Genomic DNA, 25,679 nt, shown 5'->3' on the forward strand with positions numbered 1-25,679 from the left:
ACAGCCTGGGCCAAGATACTTTAATACTGTCTGCAGCCACCCTGTCTTCAGTTCATTGTAGATCTCTTACTAGTATTTTTCCATCTTGCTGGTAGTCTATATTGCAGTGAACTGCAGTTATCTTAAAGGACAGCAATGAGGTTCTGTTATGAAATGCTCAAATTGTCCTTTCTCCTGATTTTTACTGTCCCTGTTATGAATAAACAATAGAGCATTTAAAATATTTAAAATTTTCTTCACTAGAACAAAACCTTACTGTACTGTGGTGGCTTCACTTTCAAAAACACTTATCCTGCCCTGGAAAAGCTTGCTGCAGTGTCCAATTCATTGATGTTCTCAAGGCCAGTGAATGCAGGTAGTTTTCTGGCCAATTCCCTCCCCAAACTGACATCACCATAACTGTCCTAAAAACCCATCCATGCTGTGATGTCTCAGCTCCCTGGTCCTTCCCCTACCTATACAGAAAGTAAAGGCTAGAACAAGGAAACTGTACACGAGTCAGTCTCCTGTGAGATGTCAATCACAGCTGGTAACTGCTCAAATTACTCTTGAAAGTTTGACAGCTAGGGGAAGTTGGGTGTGAATGGGGGTGAGAGATGAGTCAAAGTAGTATAATTCAGGCTTCACACAAGACTGCAGTTTAACCATTCTAAACAGAAGCAGCAGTAAAAAGCACTATGAAAGTATGTTCTGTGGTATTTGAACTGTCATTGAACAGCATGTCTGTCGCCAAGGCTTTCAATACCATCCCCCATTCTGGAATTATAGCTAAACTCACTAAACTAGGTGTACATCCCTATGTCACAAGATGGGTTGCCAACTGGCTTACTGAAAGAACCCTCACTGTGAAAGTAGCAGACTCCAAATCAGACTTCAGACAAGTGGAGTACCACAGAGTTCAGTAATGGGTCCTCTCATGTTTGGTATCTACTCCACTGAAGTACAGGCTAACGCAGAAGGTCTTTGGCTAACTAAATTCGCAGATGACTGCAAACTAGGAGCCATAATTGAAACTCCTAACGATGTGGACATCCTACAAAAGGGCCTCACTGAGATGCCTGGTGTCAGACATGGTCTCAACCTCAATGCCAAAAAGTGCATGGTCATCCCCTTTGGTAAAAATTCTGTACCCATGAACTACCACATAGGCGGTAGTCTACGTAACACCAAAAGTGTGATAAGAGACCTTGGGACACAGGTGGACAGTAGTCTCTCCTTTGATAATCACATCGCCAAAGTGGTCAGGAAATCCTTCTACGTGGCGCACCTCATCACAAAAGGTTTCTCCTCCAGAGAGAGGTCATTGTTCCCCTCTACTCCTCACTCATTACACCCATTATAGAGTGCAGCGCCCCTTTTGGTATGTACCTCACAAGACATCAACAACTGGAAAGGCTGCAAAAATACCTTTGAGGATTACTGGCCTCAAACAGATGCCTTACACAGACCATCTCAAACTCCAGCTTTACTCCGTCGCATATCGCCTACTCCGAGGCGATCTCTGCCTAACATACAAAGCTGTCAAACCCAGAGCTGTTGGACATGCTCCACTTAAAGAAATCCCAATCCCACCGAGCTACACACTCTAGGGACCTAAACCTTGTCACCACAATAAACGTAACATGCTGGAGGGATAGATTCCTGTCCCAGAGACTTCCCATACTCTGGAACAGACTACCTATCGATGTCACAGAGCTCCTCATTAGCACTCTTCAAGAAAAATCTTTGATTAGTTTCATAGTAGGCTATCTGCCCTGGGGCATTTATAAGCCTAGCCATAGTGATGTGGCTTTCGCCACCCCATGTAATGGTACAAAAGTGTACAGAATAGATTTAGAATACTGTGCCTCTGTCTAGTAGTGACAGTGAAGACCCCCTTACATAATAGAATTGGTATACTGTGCCTCTGTCTAGTAGTGACAGATGACCCCTGGGATAAACCTACGATCTCCCATCCACTCGTCAAGATTTCTCTTGAGTCAGTGAGGGGCTCTGCCTAACAGAACTGGGATTCTGTTCCAGAGTATGGGAAGCCTCTGAGTTATGAATCTGTCCCTCCAGCATGTCCTGTTCATATTTGTGCTGAGGTTTAAATCTTTAGCTCTCGTGGTTCTGATGGATTTGGATTTTTTGAGGTGGAGCATGTCCATCAATTCCTGATTGGACATGGCCTTGTACATCAGGCACAGATCACCTCTGAGCAGGCGGTATGCTACTGAATAGAGCTGGAGTTTCTTTAGTCTGGCAGCATATGACATATGTTGGAGACCCTTGATCCTCTTGGTGAGGTACTTTTGGGGTCTCTCTAGCTGTTGCAAGTGCCGGGTGAGGTACATACCAAATGGGGCATTGTACTCAATCATGGGCCTGATAAGGGAGGAGTATAGGGGTACAATGACCTCCTTTGATCTGGATGCGAATCCCTTCATAAGGTGGGCAAGGTAGAAAGTCTTTCTAACCACTTTGGCAACGTGGGTGTCAAATGAGAGGTCACTATCGACTTGGGTCCCCAGGTCTCTTACTTTTTCCGTACTCAGTGGGTTACTGTCTGATAATTTGTGGGTACTTTGTTTATCCCAAAGGGGATGAACATACATTTTTTGGCATTTAGTTTAAGGCCATGACTCCGGCACCAGTTGTACGTTTCTCTGAGGCCTTTCTGTAGGATACATGTGTCAGCTGGTTTATCGACTATGGCGCCTAGTTTGCAGTCATCTGCAAACTTAGTCAGCCACAACCCTCCCATGTTTGCTTTTACATCTGAGAAATAAATGCCAAACAAGAGGGGTCCCAGGACAGAGCCCTGTAGGACACCACTTGTGACTGGCTTTGAGTCTGACATGGCTCCAGCGATTTTGACTTTATAGGTTCTATCCTTTAGCCAGTTTGCCACCCATCTTGTGACATATGGATTTACATTTAAGCTGTTGAGCTTGTCTATGATGCCAGAGTTGGGGTATTGTCGTAAGCTTTAGCCAAGTCCAGGTAGGCTGTATGGACTGCTTTGCCCTAGTCAATGGCTCTAGTGACCATTTTGAAAGTCAACCAGGTTCAAAAGGCAGGATCTGCCCTTTGCAAAGCCGAACTGGGTGAAATCAAGTGTCTAAGTTCCCAATGTCTCTGTTGGAGTTCCATAATGATTCTTTCCATAGCTTTGCAGACCAGGCTGGTTAAGCTTATGGGGCAGTAGTTACCAGGGACTGTAGAGGTGCCTCCTTTGTGGAGTGGGACCACTGATGCTGTACGCCAGTGTTGAGGTACATATCCTGTAGTAAGGCTAAGGTTACATATCCTTTTTATGTGCGGGTTTAGCTCCTCTTGGAGTTCGCGTAGCACGCAACCCGGGATACCGTCCGGTCCCATTGATGCTGTGTTTTTAGCTTTGCTGAGGGCGGTTCTCACCTGGACATCTGAGATGACAGGGAGGTTACATTCAGCTGGGATAAGTGTTTCTTCTTTTGGGGGTGAGGGAGGGGAGAAATTTGCACTGAACCAGTCAGCCAGAATGTTGGCAAGATCTGTGGGTTCAATGTACTTTTTGTTGTGAACCAACTCTGAGCATATCTGAGGGTTTCCGCCCAGGTTTCTAACATAGCTGAAGAGGGCTTTGTGGTTCTCTTTAGTGTCCTTAACGATTTTTCCTCTGTTGGCCTTGGATGTTTTTATGAGAGAACGTAGTTTTCTGCTAATGTTGATCAGAGATGTCTTCCCTTCATGGGATTTTGCTCTGACATGCAGTAGCTTCCTTTTGTTATACAATTTGTTTGTGGCTGAGGTCCACTAGACAGGACTCTTACCTTTGGTGGAGAGGGACTTGGATTTGTTTGGGATTGCATGATCCATGCATTCTTGGAGATGTCCATAGAAAGCATTTGTGAAGGATTCTGCATTGTGGGATGTGGTATCCACTGGCACAGTGGGCTTAAAGGATACCATCTCAGTCTTAAGAAGAGTGAAGTCTGCTTTTGAGAAGTTTTTCACTGTGGTCTTTTGTGCTGGGGGTGGAGGTGGGATATGTATATCCAGGGTGATTAGTTTGTGGTCAGATCTCACTAGTGAGGGGTATACTTCCGGTGTGGAGCATTGTCCCCATGTTTGTGATCAGGTCTAGTATATTATCTCCCCTAGTGGGAGAGGTGACTAGTTCCAGTGCATTTGAGTTTATGAATTCCAGGAACCTTTGGGCTAGGGTATTAGGGCTAGAATAATGTACCCAATCTATGTTTGGGTAGTTTAAGTCTCCCAGTATGATGGTATTTTGTAATACATTCATATCCTCCAATGCCTTCAGGAAGGCTGAGTGGGGTTCTTGAGATTGGGAGGGTGGTCTGTAACATATGCTACCAGTTGTATAGCAGTTTTGCCTATAGTTAGTTGCACCTTTATGGTCTCTGATGCTTCATGTGTTGCTACTAACCTGGAGGTGTGGGTGTCCTTGATGAATATGGACACTCCCCCTCCCTTTGTGGTTCGGCCCGGGTTTTGGGGCTGAAAAGCATGATACGAGGTATAGCCTGGTAGCGCTGGGGTGCTCTCAGGAGCCTTGAACCAGGTTTCAGTTACTGCACGGACGTGTATGTTCTCCATGCTGAGGAGTGCATCAATTGCCTGCATCCTGAGATTTAGACTTCTGGCGTTGAGCAGCATTACCCTTAGTTTTTTTCCATTGTTTTCTAAGGAGGTGGGTTTGTCTCTTGAGCCTTGCCTAAAGGCACTATGGGGGTGGCAAGAGCCTTAGCCAATATCCGGAAGCCCAGTGGTGACAGGTGTAAGCCATCCCTTGCGAAGCAGCGTGGCTTGTCCATGTCATCCCAGGCAGACATTGGATCCCCTTAGAATGACACCCGTACTTGAGCCAATTGTTAAAGCTGATCATCTTGTCTTTGTATTGTGGTATCATTCTTGGTGAGGGCAAGATGCTGGTCAGGGTTATACCAGCCTGGGCTACATAATCGGAGAACTCCTGTCTCTCCATGTAGTCCAGGGAGGTAAGTCTCAGGTCATTCACACCAGCATGGACAATGACTGAGTCATATTTGTACTTGCTTTGGAGTGACTTGAGTGCGTGTTATGTGGCGGATCCTAGCTCCCGATGGACAGCTCTGTCACCTTCTCCTTGTTCAGCCTGGTCAGCGGGACATCAGTGTGTCTGACTCTAGTCACCTATTACTGGTGCATCAGGCAAGGTGTTTGGCCTCAAGGGCTGTGATTGGTTGACACTGATTTATTGAAGTATGTGTTGCATGTGTTTTGTTTTGAGGTGGTGGATTTTTGGATGTCTGCTTTGGGAGCCTCTGTTTATTAGAGCCTCCGAGGTATGTCTTTGTGTTATGTGTTTGGTTTGCAGCTGTGGTAGGTCTGTGTGGGACTGGGATTGTTGTGTGTGTGTGTGTGTGTGTGTGTGTGTGTGTGTGTGTGTGTGTGTGTGTGTGTGTGGTTGCCATCTCCTCCTGTCTGGTCATGCCAGCCCTGAGTTGAGAGATTTCAGCCTCCAGTTTGGCTATATAGTTGCATCTCTCACATGTATTTGTGTTTGGGAGGAGGAGAGGGTTGTCTGTGTACACGAGACAATTGTAGCATTGTCTCAAGATACCCAAATTGACCAGCTGAATTGGAGACTATGCCAGTAATCTACCACTCGACATGCTAGAACAGTATAAGGGGAGTGCTGTACCTTTAAGGGAAGTGGATATTCACAGGGCTGGTAAGTACATGTAATGCTTTACTTGGTACGAAAGTGCTTATTTAGTAGAGAAGTATTGAGAATAAGTGCTAGGCTTATAATATAGTGAGTAGTCTGGTTATACTAAGAGTAGAGCTTCCTTAAGGGAAAATTTGAAGAGCAGACTTGGTGGAGCCAGAAAAAGTTTAACTGGCGCTGCACTATGCGCACATCCGCGTAAACGCGGATTTTAAACAGTGAACTACAAAGCTAGAAATGGTCCAAAACAACCAATTACTACAGCTTCTTCTGCTGAGGTCACTTCCTACAGGGACAGGTAGGCTGCTCAAGGCTCCCCACTCCCACTGATGAGCAAAGAAACTTCCTTCTATCCAAGTAAGGTAATGGACAACACAGGAACTACACCACAGCCCAGAATACAGCAATGCCTGTAAACTGGTCTAAACTAGTCGGAGAGGCGGGAAAACAAGGATTATTTTTTGTTTTTTTGGTAGAAACGCACAGAAAATGCAGAAACAGTGATAAATTAGTTACACAGGCTACCACACTTTAGTGGGCAGCCTCCACAGTTAAATTAAACAAACAAACTCTCGATCAAATTCGACTAAAATGTAACTAAGTGCAGATTTTAAAATGCAGCAAACCGTTAAAACAGTTCAAGCTAGTTCAGGGTAAGCTACAGAAGCTATTCCAAGTGGAAAAAAAAAGCCAAGCTACTTAAATCCTGAAAGTAGTCGCTTTTCTGAGTTCCCTGCTGCTAGGACCACTCTGCAGAACCACGAGGAGCTTGTCTGAGCAGTATAGCTTGGCCCAAAACTGCCAATAGGATACTAGATTCTTGTGCTGGGAACACTCCCTCAGGGATAGATGGGCTGCTCTAGGCTCTCCACTGCCACTGGGGAACAAAGCCTCCCTTTATCCAGGAAAGGAATTGGTCAACACAGGTACTATCCAAGAAGTCCGAAGAACAGCAAAGCCTGTAATCTGACTATTCTAGTACAGGCAAGGCGGGAAGCAAGGATAAATTTTTTTTTTTTTTTTTTTTTTTTTTTTTTTTGCTTTTTAACAGGTAAAAGTAAGCGAGTGCAATAAATGTCACAGGCTAGTGCAATTGAGTGTGTAGCCACAAACCGGTGAAATCAATAAGCAGGTTAACTCTAAGTGCAGGTACAAAAACTTTTTAAAAAAAATTCTAAACGGTAGCAAAAGCAGAAATACTTGCTATTTAGTAAGATCGGCTAGTCGCCCAGGTAATAGCAGGAGAAAAAACACTTGTATCAGGAAAATAGTCGCTCTCAGTCTCACTGCTACAAATGTGTACACTAGTTGGGGGAGAAACTGTAAGCATCTTTCAGCACTGCCCTAGTTGTCTTTGCTACAGCGTTAGCATCCTGGCACCACAGAGCTTCTGGTTTAAATGATGTGATCCACCTTGTGCAGTGATGCACCTTGTGCATCTAAAATATTTAAGTGAAGTTTTACAGCTTTTGAAACTGTTAGACTTGCAGTAATTTCCTGCCACCATATCAGGCAGTGTTTTGTTACAGCTCAGAGTTAGAATACTTGTACACTTTTTTACGCAGGGTAGCACATCAGTGCAGTTAAAGCTCCATGTACTAAAAAAAGTGAGGCTGTATTGTGAGAGTTTAAAGATTCCAGTCTTTCTGCAACTGTAATCGGAAGGAGCTGGTAAAATTCCACAATCCTTCTTGGTGCCATACAGCTGTCCACAGCTTCCATATCCACTCACCCCCAAGATGCATCCCTTTAGCGACATGGTGCCAAACTCCTTGGGAAGTCTACATCTGTACTCTAATCCAAAGAGCAGGGGAGCTTGCATGTGCAAAGCCAGGAGAAGTCATTACATTGCCAGAGTTGGCTAATGCAATGATGGGGGGTGTTCACTACCTCCTGTAATGACGTTTTGACCTGAGAGACTCCTGGCCTTCAGAGCTCGTACAGGTGGTGTGCTTTCCCCAAACCCTCCCCCAGATGGGGTGAATTAGCCAATTGCTAGCTCGCCTATCTCCTTATTCATGCTACTGGTGGTTCAGATTCATTCTCAAATTCACTTGTCTGATGGCCCTCCAGGATCATTGGCCTACATAAGGGTGATTTTTTTGACTGCCATTCCTCTTGCATAGTTTGTTTATGATCAGAGACCTGATCTTAATATTAAAACTTAATAGTGATCAGTTTTGAGTTGAAGGCTTAGTCATTGCATAAGTGACTCCAGGTGCATCCGCAGTTACCTCCTACTGACACCTCTAGGCATCAAATATTGCTTGTTCATATTTGCATCAATACAAAACCATGCCATATACAAGATTTTAAGATTTCATCTTAAAGCTGACAATGCCTAACTCAACTGCATTAAATTTAGACTCTGTCTAGTGCAGGAAAATAGATATTCTATATTTTGATATTTATATGGATATGTTGCACACTTTTCTAAATATCTCAACCACATAGCACAGACAGAACTCCTTGGCCTCGTTTGAAAGGCCTCAGCTAGAGGAATGTAGTGCTGCTGGCAGTATGTGTAACCTGAGTGGTTGCTGAGATTAAGTTTACAATACATTACAAATATAACTGTACTGTGACTTACAAAAATCGGTTTAAGACCCAGAAAATAAAGAATACTACCAGTATAAAAATAGCTCCTGCTGAGGAGCTTGCTATTCTTACTTTCATAACCCCTATGGATCCAGATATATGAATATGTTTGAAATGTGAAGACATAATTTGATTCTGTCAAAAGCAGTTAAAATGCAAATTCCTGAGCTCCATTGGAATGAATGAGTTCAGGCAAGTGGACTTGTCAGAGTAATTTCTGCCATAGCATGTATACAGCAAGCCTAAAATGGCAATCTGTATCATATAATTGGAGATGGAAACATTACTTCTGTAAAAAGATGGACATGAGCATGAACGCTGTTTGAACCTGGTTTTACTTTTGGTAAACTAATTTCAGTTTGGTAGACTAATTTCAGTGTGTCAGTATGTGGCTTGGGGGAAAAGCTCCTGTTCCCATTTTCCCTGTGGTTAAGAATAGGCTTTCAAACAGTTGAGGCTGTTTTGACTTGGCATCTCTTTTTGTGACCATCCTGATTTCAGTTTTGCATGATTTTGTTTATCTGCTCTGAAATACAACTAAGCTCTAGTGTGGGAGATGCAGTTAACTTCAGGAAGCTAGTTATCCTAGTGTCAGTGGATGAACGTTAATGGCTACTGTAGTAAAACACAGCACATGTTGAAATAGTTTTTGGAGGGGAAAATTTGCTTCAAGGTGTCTAGCACTACAAGAAATTGTGGAGCATTCTCTTTAGAATATCTTCCAGGACAGGTTTAACAGCAAGCATTTTTCCATTAAGGGATAAAAGTCTGACTTGTCACTTGCTGTTGTGCTTTTTATATCTAAATTTTGTTTTTGGGAAAGGTTCATGACTTAAAGGCTTGAGTTAATATTGCAAATCATAATGCAGAGGTTTTGAATGCTGTTGACTGTCTTCAGTGACATTTTAAACTTTTGTCATTTGCAGTCCATGAGCTGATTTACTGGCGTGATGTAAAGAAGACTGGTGTTGTATTTGGTACCGCCTTGATCCTGCTGCTGTCATTAGCCTTCTTCAGTGTGATAAGTGTGGTTTCTTACCTCGTCTTGGCCTTGCTTTCAGTCACCATCAGCTTCCGTGTGTACAAATCCGTCATACAAGCTGTCCAAAAATCTGATGAAGGCCATCCATTCAAGTAGGTTATTTTCATGTTGCACATTTTGATTTATGAACTTTTCAAACCTGAGAATTGTGAAGGATGTGGGTGTGTTGGTCCCTGATGCAGGTTTTTGTAATCTTCAGTGACTACATTTGGAACTGCTGCTGTAGTTGAGCAAAGCTGAGGGCTAATTTATTAAATTGCTTCCAACCTGTAGAACTGATTTTATTAAAGGTCTGTATTCTGGAGCCATTATGACACCTGCCAAAAGTTTGCCTCTAAAAGTTTTTCATGCACAGTACTGTAAAACAGAAGGGAATAGTGTCTTTACCGCAAGTATGCCTTTGTCAGGTGGTTGTATATTGACTGTCAACTGTACCCTAAGTGTACCTTTTCCTCTTCCAAGGCTGTTCCCTTTGAAGGGATTTGAATTGGATGACTGTCCCATTGTGGCATTTAAATCCTTCAGTGCATGCTGTAATAAGTCGACAGTCCAGAATCTCCTTTGCAGTGTTTCAATGCTGGATGTATTTAAGTGCCAAAGCTACCCACCCAACCATTCCTAATACATGTAGACTAATTTTCTTATTAAAAGGCTTATTTTAAGCTGGAGCCCACTAATCTGAAACTCCCCTCTGTAGGGCTAGATATCTTTGCACCCATCTGCTAAACTTTTACTGGCAACAAGTGATAGTAAACAAGTGTTGGGGGGGTATTTCTTGAAGAAATAGATTTAGTCTGGGTAAAGGGTTTAAACATGCGTCTCGGTGATCAAGCCTAATTGTGCAAAAGGGAAGTGACTACTCAAAACATTTAAGCTGTTTGGCTCCAGTGGAAGGAAAAGGTCAAGAGCTCCCAAGTGCTTTCCCCTCAGCCAAAGTTAGTCTACAGACATTTGGACTTTTGATGGCAAACTGTCAAGTGAACCACTCCAACAACGTGTCTCACAAAACTAGACAAATCGAGGATGGTATGTTGGTTAAGGTGGCTTCCTCAGCCCCTCATAAAGGCAAATTAACTATGCTGCTAAGAACTGTCTACATAATTGTCTGGAAGATGGCCAGGGACAGACATTGATAAAATTAAAAGTGCATGCTTGGCTGGTTCAAAATGGCCGCTGTTCTGTGAGCACTGCTATCACCTAGGTCTCGATATACCCTGGATTAAAACAAACCCAGAAGGCAACGCAGAATTAATAATACAGAAATAACTGTAAATATTTACTGCTAATATCATCCAGCAAACAAGAGGAAGAAAGTGACAGATTCAGCTCAGAAACAGCAGGATTAACTAAGATTTCTGAATAACAGCTTAAGCAATGTGCTACTAAGGCCCTGCATCTGACTGTAAGATTGGTAAAACACTATACAGCAAGATGTCAGAGGAAAATATATGGAAACAACCAAGACCAAATTCTCAGTACTAGCCTCACCTGAGAAAGACAACTTCAAAAAGACAACTAAGCAAACTGACAACTGTAAACATACAAATAAATCCAAGACAGACCAGCCAGGTAATCTGGAAGACATAAAATCTGCCTTATTACCTATCCAGCAAGCATTAAAGGACTTACAATTTCAAACCTTTGGTGACTCATTCAGCCAAGTAATATCCAGAATGGAAAAATCTGAGTTCAAAATAGAAAATGAAATAAAAATAAACTCTAGTTCTCAAAAAAACTGATGCCCATGACAAAGAAATACAAAACTTACAAGCAAAATTAACAGACCTGGAAGCAAGATCTCGAAGGAAAAATATCAGAGGAATACCTGAAACTGTACTTCATAACAATCTAATACCAACAATCAAGCAAATAATAAATTCCCTCCTAGAGGTGTCTGAAGAAATGCAGCAAATAACAATAGAGAGAGCCCACAGAGCCCTGAGGGAAATGCAAACATCACTGAAACCAAGACCTGTCTGTATTAAAATATTAAACTACCAACATGTAAATAAAATCACTGGCAGCAAAGAAAAAAGGCACACTCACCTGGAATAATAAAATCTCCTTTGCTCAAGACCTCCCAATACAAATAAGACAAGCAAGACAACTGCTATCTCCATACTGCAGGTTCCTAATAGAAAAAAAATCAAATTCCAGATGAAATATCCAAGTCAGTTAATCTTTTACATCAAAGAGGTTAAATACATGGTTGCTAACCCCAAAGAGGCAAGAGACATTCCTGGCTGTTTTAAAGCAAATTCCACCTTCAGAAGTGAAATAAATCCACAAAAAAAGATAAAGGACCCTTGGATGAAAAAACAACCCCATTCACGAGCACTCTAGCTGGGATCCAACTCTGAAATCTTCCCCTTGCTGTCTAGGCCCTTAAATCATTGATGTGAGCCATGAGGAACACAGGAAAAGGAAGTACAGCCTGGGTAGGAACCAAAAATGAACTGCTGATGTTAAGTTGTCTATCTCGCCTTCATTCTTGCTGGATGGGTTCGGAGCCGACCTCGGCTCCAGAGCCTCAGGAAGCCCTCTAAAGCTTCGAGGGTTAGGTTCCACCCCTTGAGAGCTCCATATATATCCCACAATGCTAGGAGTTAGGAGCAGCCTCGCTTGCCGTTTTCTGTCCGAGGAGTTGGGGTTACCGGCTTCTTGGTGAGTTATTGTAGGAAGTGAATTTTTTAATTTTTTAAGCCCTTTTAGTTTATTTCTTAACAGTTATTTCCTTAGTTTAGTGGATTTTTTACCTTTTTCTCTTCTATTATCCCCTTTTCCCACAAACTTTATAAGTTCTCCCCCTGGCCTTGGGCCTTTTTTCCCTAGTGGTGTGTGTGTGATTCTCAGGAATTTAAAACTTTGATTAGTTTAATTAATTTTTGAGTTAAGAAGCTTGTATAAGGGTGTAATCAGTGTGTTTGACTGTGTGTGGAGTTACACTTTCTTCAATAATGTCTAAAGACTCTCAGGTCTCAGGCTTCAAGAAGTGTGACTGCGCTGTGCGTCTGTCTGACTGACAGACTGTCTCGCCGTGTCTACCTGGGACCTTTACACCTGCAGGACTCTTGTATGCCAGATGCACAAAGCCCCAGAGTCCTCCTGGTTTAAAAAAAAGAACTTTTTTGAGGTTTTACTTAAGGTTTACTTAAGCCTGTTCACTCCCTTCCTGTCCCTCTTCTAACCCTCCCTGCTCCTCCTTCTATTCTGTCGCCTTCTGGGCTGAGGCCTAAGGCTTCGACCTCCGGGTCTACATGGCTCCGGCTGGAGCCAGTTCCTGGAGCTTTTGTTTCTGTGGTTCCTCGGTCGGGTTCTGGAGCCGACGAAAGCCCTTTGTCGGTTGTCACTTCCGATTGACCCCGACATCTAGCGCTCATTCGCTCCAGCGTCTCTTTGCTCCGTTCATTCCGCTATATCTCGTCTTCATGTCTGAGCAGCTTCTAGATCATGATCGAGTCGCCGAGGCTTTGTCCCATGACCTTCAGAGGCCCTAAAGTCGTAGCGAGTCCGAGGCACTGGCCTGGCAGCTTCAGAAATGCTTCGTCCCTCCGATGCCTCACCCGACTCCTCATAATGTTCCTCCCGGGACTCCGTTGAGCTTTCGGGCGTTGAGCTTCGGGTCGAGCGCAAATGCCCGTCTGAGCGATACCTTATGTCTTTCTTCCATCGTCTCTTCTCCATCGATCTCGAATCGGCGGAGCCTTAGACCGGCTCAGGGGTGAGTGGCATCAGACCCTGCTTGTCGACCCAGCTCTCCCTCAGACTTTGGCTGGTCGTTCGGCTCCGACGCCGACCTGAGCCATCACTGTCGGTTTAGGAGGGTTTTAGCTTTGGGCGGGGACACCGAAACTCTGCCCGAGGAGAATTAGGGAGTGTTCATCGCGGGTTGTGTTGAGAACCTGGTTCAACTCCACAGCCTCCCTCAGCGCCCCCTCTCTTCAGTGCCTCAGGTCAAGTCGACTCCTCCCTCATCCCAGACCCATCCCCAGAGTCGCCTCACGCCCTCATCCCCTCGCGAGGATTCCATCCTCTCGAGAACCTCTCCTGGATTGGCAGAAAGAGAGGAGGAAAAGAGAAAAAGTGTGGGGAAACACATGAAGCTCACCTGGAGTACGTCATTCGAGGATTCCCAGGCTCAGTCCGTCTGTTCTGAGTTCCCCTTCCAGTAGAAACTCGTTTGCAGAATCCTTAAGAAGATGTCTCAGCAGCAGGAAATTGGCCAGCCCTCAGCCCTCCAATATTTTTGTGTCCTGAGAGCGTTGGCTCTCGCCCTCTGTGTACCCTTGACCCCCCCCAGCTGACCCCCTGGAAAAGGTGGAGGTAGCCCCCTTTGACCCCTCAGTCCTGACCCAGTGGACCCTCAAATTTATCACTGCACCAGCGATCCACTGCACCAGCCTCGGGACAGTTTCTGACCAAGGGAGTTTCTGTGGATGCCACTAAGAAGGAACTACAGCTGATCCTTCAGTGCTGTCTCCTTCAGCTACCTGTCCATCCACCTAACAAGGGCATGTCCAAGCATGATGTTCCGCCCAGCTTAATGTTCTCATCAGCGAACTTTGCAACTACGTTAAGCTGAACTACCTATGCCATCGACTTGATCAAGAAAAAGAGTGACATGCTGAAGGATCCTACAGCCGCGAGGATCACAATGCGGGAGACCAGCCAGCTAGCTGAACCTCCATCCATAGGCCTGAACTCATGCCTCAACTCCTCCATCGCTGATGGAGTTGTCTGGCTCAGGGGACAGGTGGGCCTTAATACGCAACTTACGCGGGGCGTAATGACTGGTGTGTATACCCTTTTAAAACGTTTTTCACTAATTCCCCATGGATGGATCACGGACCTTTTAAGCAAGTTTTTGGTCCTCAACCTTGACTAGGTACTCTGACGGGAGCCGGATGGCAAGACTCTTGACTAGGTCCATTTTCCTGGCTCTACTCCTTGCGTCTGGAATCCAAAAAAGAAAAGTGGAGAAAATGTGGTTCCATAAGCAGTGGGGCCCACTGGGCCCACAGCGCACAGTCAATTCCCGCCAGAGGCAGAAGGGGAACAACAATGGTAGATAAGAAGCCCAGGAGGCGGAAGTCCTAGCAGAGCAGAACTGTCGTCCTGATAAGCCTTTCAGCCCCTTTTCAGCTCTGATAAGCAAGCAGGACATCCTCCAGTTTTGGCAGAGTGTCCAAAGTGTGTCAGTACTTGACCTGGAAGACCTAACCGAGACAAACCACCCAAGTCTATTTCGAAGGCTATTCCATATTTTCCGATTTCGCTTCCAAAAAAAAACAAAATTCGCTTCCATTCCCCACCGATCCTCAATCTTTTCAGATTCATCTTTGCTTTTCAAAGAGCAAACTGAAACATTCAAGCATTCAGCAGCAGACCCAGACCATCAAGAATCTACTCCCCAGTTTCTTTTGGTTCAAAAAAACTTTTTTAGTTCAAGAAAAAACGGATCTCAGTATTTTGAACAAGAAAGTCAAAGACGCATTTCGGATGGGATGGTCGCAACAGTCCATCCTTCCCCAATGGGAAGAAAAACTGGATGTGCTCTATAGACCTTCAGGATCGCGTACCTTCAGGATCACATTTATATCATATAAAATGAACAGGCGCTCAGAAGATTTCTCCAGCTCAGGCTGAGGAACAAGTCATTTCAATTCAAGAGCCCTGCCATTTGGTCTCACCACTGCCCCGGGTGTTTGCAAATGGCTAGCGTGGTAGCCTCACCTGGGGCGTCAGGGGATTCTCAGTGTTTCCATATTTGGGCGACTGGCTCTCTGGCCCTCCATATATCTTCTAAGGGCCAGGACAGCGATTTGTCAAATTTTAGGGGCACTTACTAATTTCAGCAAGAAATTTAAAGTCTGTTTTGTATCGTGCCTTGCGTGTTATTACCTTCATAGAGCAGTTAACACACACAGTCAACATGTCTGCGAGCAATAACAGACACGCAATACAAATTTTTCAAACTAACTGATCTCCTCTTCTAACAGAACAGCACAAAAGCCAGGCCAGTTTAGTTCGAGAGAGTATTGCCATACCTCTGCTTCTGTTCACAAGATGCTTCCAGGATTCAGGCATGGGAATCCTTCAATGGATGCTCTTCACACAATTCCCCATACCAGCAACTTCCTATGTCCCACACCATTATGATCATACCAGCAGTGGTGGATGTGCGTCTCAGCTGGTGGATGAAAATATTTCAACCCCAGCTCTTCTTGGGGAGGCCTGTCTCCCTCCCGGCAGGGGGGCATTCCTGACAGCGGGCGCCTCCCTGCACATGGCAACCAGACTTATCAGAACCCAACACAACAGGGCACGAGAAAACCAGACTGCTTTTACTTGTGCATAAGCAGACTCTCTACCTTGAAACGGACTGCTTTTGGCAATGCAAGCCCAGCTAAGACTCTCTTCCCTCCAGAAGCGATAGCAATTCCCTTCAGAGCCCTGTCTGTAGTGTATACCAACAAATGTCTGTGAACCAGGTCAACAAAGGTGTCGAGAAGCACTCACTGTTACAATGTGCGATTTCTTCTCAGCGGTTTCTGAGTCTAAGCGCACATCCGAGAAGTCTGATCCAAATCGCGGACAAGTCTGTTTAAATCATTCTCATGGGCCACAGTTGTCTCTGAATTTTCTCCCCTCACAAAAGTTTCTCCAGAGAGGGTGTTTCCCCCAATTTTTCTCAAGTGGAGATCCCTGCTACCCTTTACTTTATACCCCGCCCACCCTATTCCAGAGACCCTTCCCACCCAGCATCCTTCGCTCCTGCCAGAGTTGGTCCCGCAGCTTCTGGCATGCATTAGTTCCTTCCACGTATCTCATCAGTTTCCTCCCCTTCCACTGCCTGCTCAACTCTCTGATCCTCATTGCCTCTTCCCGGGGCGCTGGATCCTTGGTCATTGTTTCTACATCACTTCGACAGGTTCCGGTTCCCCGCCTCTTCCTGTCGCTGGGTTTATCTTGGCATCCACACCCCGTTCCAGTTCTATTTCTCCTTCCTCCTCTCACCTTTCACTACTTGGTTCCCTATCTTCCGACCTTTGCCAGGCGAAAAGATTTATTTGAGTAACTGTCTGAGATTTTAATTGAGCCAGGGAAACTGAGATAGATCCTTTCACTGCCTCCATCCAAATGGTCCTAGCCTTTCCTGCTCAAGAGGAAGGGACAGGGATCCTCTCCTTCTACTCTTAAAGTTCAATTTGACTTTCTAGCTAGACTCTTCATGCAGGTTCATCTCCTGACTTCTTTAAAGTTCAATTGCCTTTTATTTCTAACTCGTAATTCAGATTTCAGAGTCTTCTAACTCATCCTTTCTACTCAGACCTGCCTTAATGAAGGGAGTTTCCCGCTCAGACCTTTTATAAGAAAGTTCTTGAAAGACCTCCTATCTAAAATAGTTCTTCCTTCTTTTTTACTTCCCCTTCGAACCTGCAGCCTCCTTCTCCCCTTTATTGCTTCAGCTGTTTTTCTCTTTAATCTAGCTTCTTGGAAGGCACTCGCAGAGTTTCTAAACTTCATGCACTCTATGTCGACCTCTTATCTGTTGTTCCATGGGACAGAAAATCTTCTGCCTTCCTTGTTTTTTAAGGAAAGCAGACCTCGGTCAACCTACCGTCTTTTTACCTTCTTCCTGGTCTTAACAGAATATTACTTGGCCTCCTGAAAATGAGGGAAATTGCATTGGCTAGATGTTAGATCCCACAGTTAATTGCTGATTTGGATAGAACGTCTTTTATCAGACTATCTGACCAGCTGTTTGTTGTTCATGCAAATCATGAAGGGACATTCTAACTCAAAGGTAAACTTATCTAGATGGCTAGCATCTCTGATCAGCCTTTCAATGGAAAACAGACACCATCTACCTTGTGACAAACCTAAAGGCATAGCTACCCAAGACATTTGGCTACTTCCATAGCCTTTCTACCAGCAGCTGGGCATAGACACCAGCCTTAGCAGCGGACTTCTCTCTTGAGTTCATTTCTGCATTTCTCATTTGGGCTTGGTTGCTTCTAGGCATAGAGCTAACTTTGGTTTCCCACCTAGATCAAAGGCATAGTCCGTTGTTCCATTCCACTGTTCTTGCTTTAGGGCAGCGGTCCCATCCAGCAGAATAGAAGTGAGATAGACTTCCACATATAGAAGTTAATGAAGGACCATAGCACAACTCAACCTCTTTGTCTTCTAGCCCCCGCCTTCTTCTATTTCCCTGTTTCCTACTTCGCTCACAGACCTAGACCCCCCTTTCCCCATCCTCTGCTTCTACCATTTCTGGACTTTAGGTATGCTTATTCTTTTATTTCACCTGCCGAGGATAGGTTGAACCCACTGTGCATATATGGTGTATAGGGTGGACTTTGTTTATATTCTGGAATTTACTATTATAAGCTGGTGGACTTTCACACAATTTATTCTGTTGAGGTAACTCCGGCTTAGCATTGGCGGATATAACTCTGAGGTAACTCACAAGGAACCGCTCGAGCTTTCCGATGCACGAATACAGGAAGGAAGTTCCCATCTCGGATATTGGCTTGCAAATTCAGTCCCCCTAGGCTTCTGAGGAATTCATTAAGAACAGTCGGACAAAATGGATTTCAGCAAGCTGCAAAGGATTTTACTGCCTGAATTTTAAATTGATCTGCACCAGCTAAAAGAAAGCTGCACCATCATTCACTAAAACAGTACACCCAGTACTGTGTAGGTGAATGAAACTCCAGCCTTAAATGGGCAAGAAATAAACTGTCAATTATGCTAGCTCATAGATTAATATTGGGGAAAAAAAGGGAAAAATTGTTAATTGTTTTATGTAAATACTAGAAATGTGTTTAAAAGATCTTGGAGAGAAGTGATCTCAGGAAATTAGTAAAATAACCTAACAATCCTGGGATAATGTGCCTTAATATGTCCACTATAGCAGAAGGACTGTTTGGCTAAGCTGTTTTTTTTTTTTTTTTTTTTGTCTCTCTCCTTCCTACTTCTGTTAAATAGGTGTCAAGTATATATTTTATAACCCACACAGATTGATGTGGAAAAACATCACTATAGGCACCAAAGAAGGCCGAAACCTGAATAAGTAAAGGGGAGGAAAAAAGTCAAATGAGAGAAAAATGTAAAAATGACAAGATTGATTTGTTTAGCGATATTACTATGGTACACACATTGCTATAATTTACTGAGGAATGTATATTAATATGCTGTTTTAAAAATACTATTAGAAAGAATTAGTAACAAGACCAAAACAATACATGCTGTACCTTGTATGCAATACCGTCACTGTATAAATAATATGTTGGGAGAGGCTAGGGATATTAAGTAGCAGTGTTTGTTGAGGGAACTAGCTTTGTCCACATTGTTTATAGTAACACGGGGGATACTATGGAGTAAATCTATATCTAAAAAGAAAACACTTTACAAGATTAGACGTCAAGGTAAACCATATAATGAACCTTCACCCCCCCCCCCCCCCAGATTATTCCTGGTCCAGGGATATAGTGGTTAGGCAGTGTAGGGACGGGGATAAATAGATGCTTTCCTAAACCATCACACAGTAACGCATACAAAACTAACAAAACAAATATACATGGCATATCTAAGGAATACACCTAATAAATAAATGTGGGAAATAGAATCATGGAAATCATGGAATGTTAAAGGGCTCCAAAACCAGAAGAAAAAACTTTTCTTACACCTTACATTAAAAACCACAGCCAACCTCATACTAATACAAGAAACGCACTGCAGATCAATGGGCAGAAATTAGCAGAAAGAAATCGATAAGTCAAATCATAGCTTCAGAGGGGAAAACAAACAGCGCTGGGGCTGCCATAATTAAAAACCAATTTAAGGAAAAAATACTTAAAACTAAAGCTGACAAGGAGGGGAAGATGGTGCTATGTAACATTTAATAGTCCTGCAATACCAAAACCTATAATGGTACTTAATGTTTACGCACCCTGTAATAACCAACAACACTTTTTTATGTCATTATACCCAACCTTAAACCAATTTTAAAGATCACTACCTAGTGATTGGAGGTGACCATATCAAAACCCAGAAAAGGATAAATCTAATCTGACCAAATCACATAAACAAGCCACATTAGCCCTTAATGAACTCAAAACAAGATTTCAAACTATATGACCCTTTTAAACATGGGAACAGTGCAGATAAAACGGGGAAATTCACATTCTATTCGCAATGCCACAAAATGTGGTCAAGGATAGACTTCTTAATCCATGACACATTCATTAACATGGACCCAACAATAACTATACATACCAGGTTCTTTTCAGATCACTCCAAAGTCACACTGAACATTAACTGGGACAAAAAGATATATTTAGAGAATAGAGGTCATAATTGGTCATTAAACCCTAATTTACTTTCCAAAATGGATGTAATAAAAGAAACAGAAGCAATACTAAAAATAGCTCTTACAAATATCACTAACTCCCAAGTACCAACTGATATAGAATGGGCTGCAACCAAAGCACAAATCAGAGGATTATCAAAAAAGCAGCATACTATAAAAAAAACAACTGAAAGAGGAGCATATACTGAAAGGGAAAATAGAGCATCTTGAAAAAGAACTAATAACCCCAAGAACCAAACAGAACTTTTAAAACTGCAGAGGGATCTATATATGTTAAACCAGGAACCTATCTTTCTATGAAGCCAGAATGTTAGCCACTTACGCAGAAGAAGCTCAAATACCATCTAGAGCTCTGGCCAGAATTATCTGCCAGCACAAAAATGCCTCCAATATATCCGAAATAAACTACAGAGACAAAAACTACACAAAAAATGAAGACATTATTAAAACATTTGAAAAAATATACTCAAATATATGGAGCACAAATACTACAAACCTCAAAGGAAGATAGAACTCTTTTTCTTCAAAAACTGAAATTCCCTAAACTCAATTTAGACCAACAAAAAAAACTGAGCCGATATCCATCAGTGAAATTATTACAACAATCAAACACTTAAAAGTGCATAAGGCTCCAGGTCCGGATGGACTCGCATCAGAATTTTACAAAGCATTTTCCCCCTTTGATAGCCAAACTACTATACTATACACTGAATTACATAATAAACTATAAAATAAATGATATCCACTTTAATGCCTCTAAAACTATATTTATATTAAAAGAACACACAGACCCCAAAAACCCCGACAGCTACAGACCAATCTCCCTCTTAAATATAGATACTAAAATATTTACCTCTATACTTGCAAACAGAATGAAAATCTGATAGAAAAAATCCTCTCCCCAGAACAATCCGGTTTTACACCACATAGACAGACTAGTGACAATACATTAACATTAGATGCACTAATATCCTACGCTAACCGATACAATATCAACATCTACACAATGGTAGTGGATGCCCACAAGGCATTTGATAGGGTTAATCTAGAATTCTTACTCCAAACACTACCCTACTTTAATATACCCAATAACTTCATTCAGATCATCCAAACTCTCTATAGCAGCCCATACACATCTCTGTATATAAATAAAACTTGGTCAAATAGGATCCTAATAAAAAATGGAACAAGACAAGGATGCCCACTATCACCCTTCCTGTTTACCTATACCTAGAACCACTCTTTCTATACGTTAAACAAAATGCATATCACAATCCTCCATCAATACACAACTTCAAAATTATACCTCACTGCATTTGCAGATCTGAACATATACTGCACTACACCAAATTCAGATATAAACAAAATAGCTGCAATTGAACATTTCTCTACTGTCTAACTACAAACTAAACCTTAATAAAACTAATATTTTCCCCCTAAAAACACCCAAACTTATCTCACTAATACCATTATACAATAAAAATAAAAGAAACTAAATACCTGGGAATCACCTTTTTCCAGAGTAACAAAGACTTCTACCAACACAATGTAAGCCTTAAATGGCAAAATATAATGCAAGACTGCAAAAGATGGAACAACCTAAAACTACCATTCTTGGCCAAAGTATCAATAATCAAAATGAACATTTTACCTAGACTAATGTATATATTCATGACATCACAGACAACAATACATAATAAATTCTTCAAACAAATTCATACCTTCCTAGCAAAATTTATATGGGAACCCAAAAAAAAAACAGAATCTTATCCAAAATTAACACTCCCCAAAAGCAAAGGAGGACTAAATCTACCAGATTTTAAAATGTACTACTCTATCATTAACACTAACAGAATATTGAGAATAGCTGAACATAACCCGTCAATGGAAAACTGGTGGACTCTCTGGGTGACAATATATTATAGATATATTAAAGCTCTAGGTTTCAATCCCAAAGCACTTCCATTCCTGACGCAGAAAGAAATACAAACTTATAACATTATAGAGCCCTTAAAATGTTCTATCAACCTAGCGCAAAAACTTTCAATTCTTGAACCTTAGACATGCCATGACAATACTGCAACCCCTTCATAAAAACCCAAATTTAAAAATAAACTAAGATGCTGGACTTTGTCCCTTTTCCCAGAGAAAGATAAAACAATCCAAGATATCTATCCCTACCTTAACTGTTCAATACAAGAAATGAGGACCAACTTAAACCTCCCTAAATCACACAATAATCCTAAGACAAATCAAAGAACTGTGTTCCAGTTATCTCCAAAATATTACTATGACCAATAGTGACATAGAAACTTGTAGCAGGCTTTGGAAAACTATTATCACAACAAAGAAAACCATTACCAATTCATATAAAATGATAAATGAAATTGAATACCAGAAGGACCTCCTCTTTAACTACTGAAAAAAAATTAAACCATCCATAGATCAGCAAATAAGCCAGGCAATCAATCTAACACTGAAGATTCTACCCCTCAAAAAGTTGGCATACACTCGGCTCATGATCAGTAATGCTTATTTTACACCTGCAATCCTACACAAATTTAACACAGTCCTTTCTGCCCACACTGTAAGGACCAGATAGCTGACTTAATCCATGTATTTTGGAGCTGTAAATGTGTCTATAAACTCTGGAACTCTCTCTCAAGGTACAGTTACAAAAAACTGGTCATCAAACCAACATTAACTTGGGAATTCATTCTGTTACACATTCTCCCACCCAACATCCCAAGAAAACAAGCAAATATACTTTTAACAATTTTCCTACTAATGAAACTGTATATAGCTTTTAAATGGCTAGATTATCTCTTGGGAGGGTTTTAAACAAGTAGCTATACAACACCTTTTAGCTCATAAAATAGTAATAGATAAAAGAAACAAACATGAAATCCAGAGAAATTTGGGAACAAACCTTTATCATATTAGCATAATTCATCACACAGCAACTTAGAAATACACTATAATGGAACCAAAGAACACATGCAAGTTCAGATATTAAATAGCTTGGGTATTACGAATGTATATACTGTCTATATAACTGTGGAATTAACAATGAAAGCATCTATGTACATAGTGTAAATGGATATGATGTTCATCGTGCATACAGCTGCAGTCATAACAGATGGGTTCTCCTGCCTCAGGCGGGTCCTCTGTCGGCAGAATTCCAATGTCTAGGTCCGGCGTTGGTTGTCGTCGCTTTCTTTCCTGATGTCAGTGCGACAAGGGTATACAAGACACAGCCGACGCCATTTTCTTCAGTCTTTTGCCACGCGGTGCCCGAAGCAGAAGCAGTTCGCAAGTGCCGGTCGGCCAGCTCCTGAAATTACGAAAATTTGGAAACCGAAGTCTTCTTTAAAGCCAAGTACCCGTTAGAAACTTTTCTTGCCTCAGACCGATGTCAGACAAAGTTAACAATTGTATTTCTTGTGGGAAGCAAATACCGCATAAGGATTTCCATTCCCTCTGTATACCTTGTTTAGGCCCAGACCACGACGTCTTGGGCTGTCGCTTTTGCGCTACTTTCAATAAACGCACTTAAGCGTCGGGCGGAGTTCGCACAGCACTTTTTTGGTACATTTTTTGATTATAAAATGTCGTCGGAGACTCTGACTACTGTTTTGTCCAAAAAATGCAAGGACAAAGACCGACACGTGGGGTCCGCGGTCTCCACTGACACCACGCCAAAACCGGCTACATGTGGTCCGGTTCTCTACGAGGTGCCTACGTAGCCCCTGACTACAGACGACACCTCTCTGGCGGTATCTTCTGTAACCGAGACCGCAGGTGCCTCGGCCCATACCCAGACTACAGCTACAGAAGCCACTGTGAGTGTTGAGCCTCCTAATGTGGACAGGTCCACTTCCACCCATGGTGTCTAGACCCTCATCTTCCTTTTCCATAAAGGCCTTTACTAAGTCCAAATCAGCCATGCATCCCAAGAAGCCTGTTGCACAGGGCCCATCTCCAGGCCCCATGCTTAAAAAGCAGATGCTAAAAATGGCTGAGGATTTAATTACTCTTATCAGGGGTTCCCAACCCCCTCAGGACAAGAGACCCAGAGTGGAGGAAGATTCCCCCTCTTCTGACCAGGGCTCCATTATTTCAGAACATTCTGATGAAGAGCAACACTCTTACTCCCCTTTAGAAGATTCTGATGCAGAGCAGTCCATTCATTCTGAATCTCCCCCAGAGGATTTTTCTTTTGGGGAAACCTTGCATACCTTGAGGGAACACTTCCATTGGGAAGGCCAAGACTTTTTTGATTCCAAGAAAAGACTTGGGGAATTTCTTTTGCTACCTCAGCACAGACCTCTGGCGATACCTCCTGCCTTGGACATACTTGATGTTTACTCGGAGGCTTGCCTTAATCCGGATTCCCTGCCTCCTGCCCCAGTCAAGCCTGATGGGTACTACAGAGTTCCTAACTCTCACCAATTTCTTTACAAAAGCCATAATGCTGACCCTGAAATTTCTCAAGGCCCCAAGGGAATGAAGGCCTCTACTGCTAAGAATCTACTACCTTCCGAAAGAGAGTCTAGATCCTTAGAAAGGTGGGGAAAAAAGGTATATACCTTGGCCACCCTAGCCATGAGGGCCTTAAATTGTCAATTCCATATGCTTAAATATCAGTTTCTGTTATCACAATTAAGGAATAAAATGTCACAACCTGAACAACCAGATTTGAAGGCGTTGCAGGATATGATGCATAGTGCAGAACAAGTGGGTAAACGCACCTTACAATGTGGCTATGATGCTCTAGAGGCCTCAAGTAGAGCTGCTGTTACAGGATCAGTCATTCGTAGACATGCCTGGCTTAGGGAACAAACCTTGCCTGATCATGTTAAAGCTAAACTACTAGATGCTCCTTTACAAAAGGATGTGTTTGGTACTAATGCTGAGGAGATACTACGGAAGATGGAAGAAAAAGCTAAATCTATGCAAACTGTCAAAGCTTTTCTACAGGTTCAACCACCACGTTTTAGCAGAAATTGGCCTTCAAAAAAACTGGTCCTTTCCAGCCACGGACAAGCCCCAAAGAGGTAGAAGGGGCAGAGGACAATCTCAAGGATCATATAGAGGCAGACAATGGCAAACTCCAGCACCAAGAGGTGGCGAAGACAGTACAGAACAATACAGGAAACAAACCCAATGACTTACCCTTTTCATGCCAAGCAAGTCTCAGCTGGCAGCACCCTTGGGAGGAAAGCTGGCATTATTTACAAAAAATTGGCATATCACAGCAGACAAATGGATCCTGGACATTATAAACAGAGGCTACAGATTTCATTTTCACACTCTTCCAAAAATGAGGCATGCCAAACCTGCCACACAATCAAAGGGCAGAGGCTCAAATACAAATTTCAAAGATCATGGACATGAAAGCTATTCAAGAGGTACCTACTCACGAACAAGGTCAAGGTTTTATTCCAGACTCTTCCTGGTACCAAGGAAAGGAACCGACTGGAGATCCATTTTGGACTTATCCATCCTAAACACATTTCTACTCGTACCAAAATTCAAGATGCTCACCTTACAGCAGCTTCTTCCCATGCTGGGCAAGGAGTCTTGGCTGGTAACATTGGACCTCAAGGAGGCATACCTGCATGTCCCAATCAGACAAAGCTGCAGAAGATACCTCAGATTTCTTGCAGGTTCAATCCACTATCAATTCTCTGCATTGCCCTTTGGCTTATCTACTGCGCCCAGAGTATTCACGAAATGCCTGGCATCAGTAATTGCCTACTGCAGACTTCAAGGGATACAAATTTACCCTTATTTGGACGATTGCCTGATCCAAGCGGACAGCAAACACTTCTGGAACATCTGGCTTATGTAACACTGTTATTGAATTCTCTGGTATACACAGTCAACAGAGAAATCCAGGCTAACACCATCTCAGAAAATAACTTTCCTGGGTGCCAACTGACACAAACACCCAGATG

General features: G+C 42.7%; 1 protein-coding gene across 1 annotated transcript in view; it reads left to right on the plus strand.

The window, feature by feature from the left end:
- Positions 1-25,679, plus strand: part of RTN3 (reticulon 3) — a 475,542-nt gene that overhangs the window by 59,776 nt on the left and 390,087 nt on the right. Inside the window, exon 2 of the mRNA XM_044075128.1 lies at positions 9,226-9,433. Within this exon, the coding sequence (XP_043931063.1) occupies positions 9,226-9,433 (208 nt within the window). The remainder of the gene's footprint in view (positions 1-9,225; positions 9,434-25,679) is intronic.

The sequence above is a fragment of the Protopterus annectens genome, chromosome 6.part0 (genome assembly GCF_019279795.1).
Source record: "Protopterus annectens isolate FY-2018-M chromosome 6.part0, PAN1.0, whole genome shotgun sequence".
NCBI classification, from domain to species: domain Eukaryota; kingdom Metazoa; phylum Chordata; order Ceratodontiformes; family Protopteridae; genus Protopterus; species Protopterus annectens.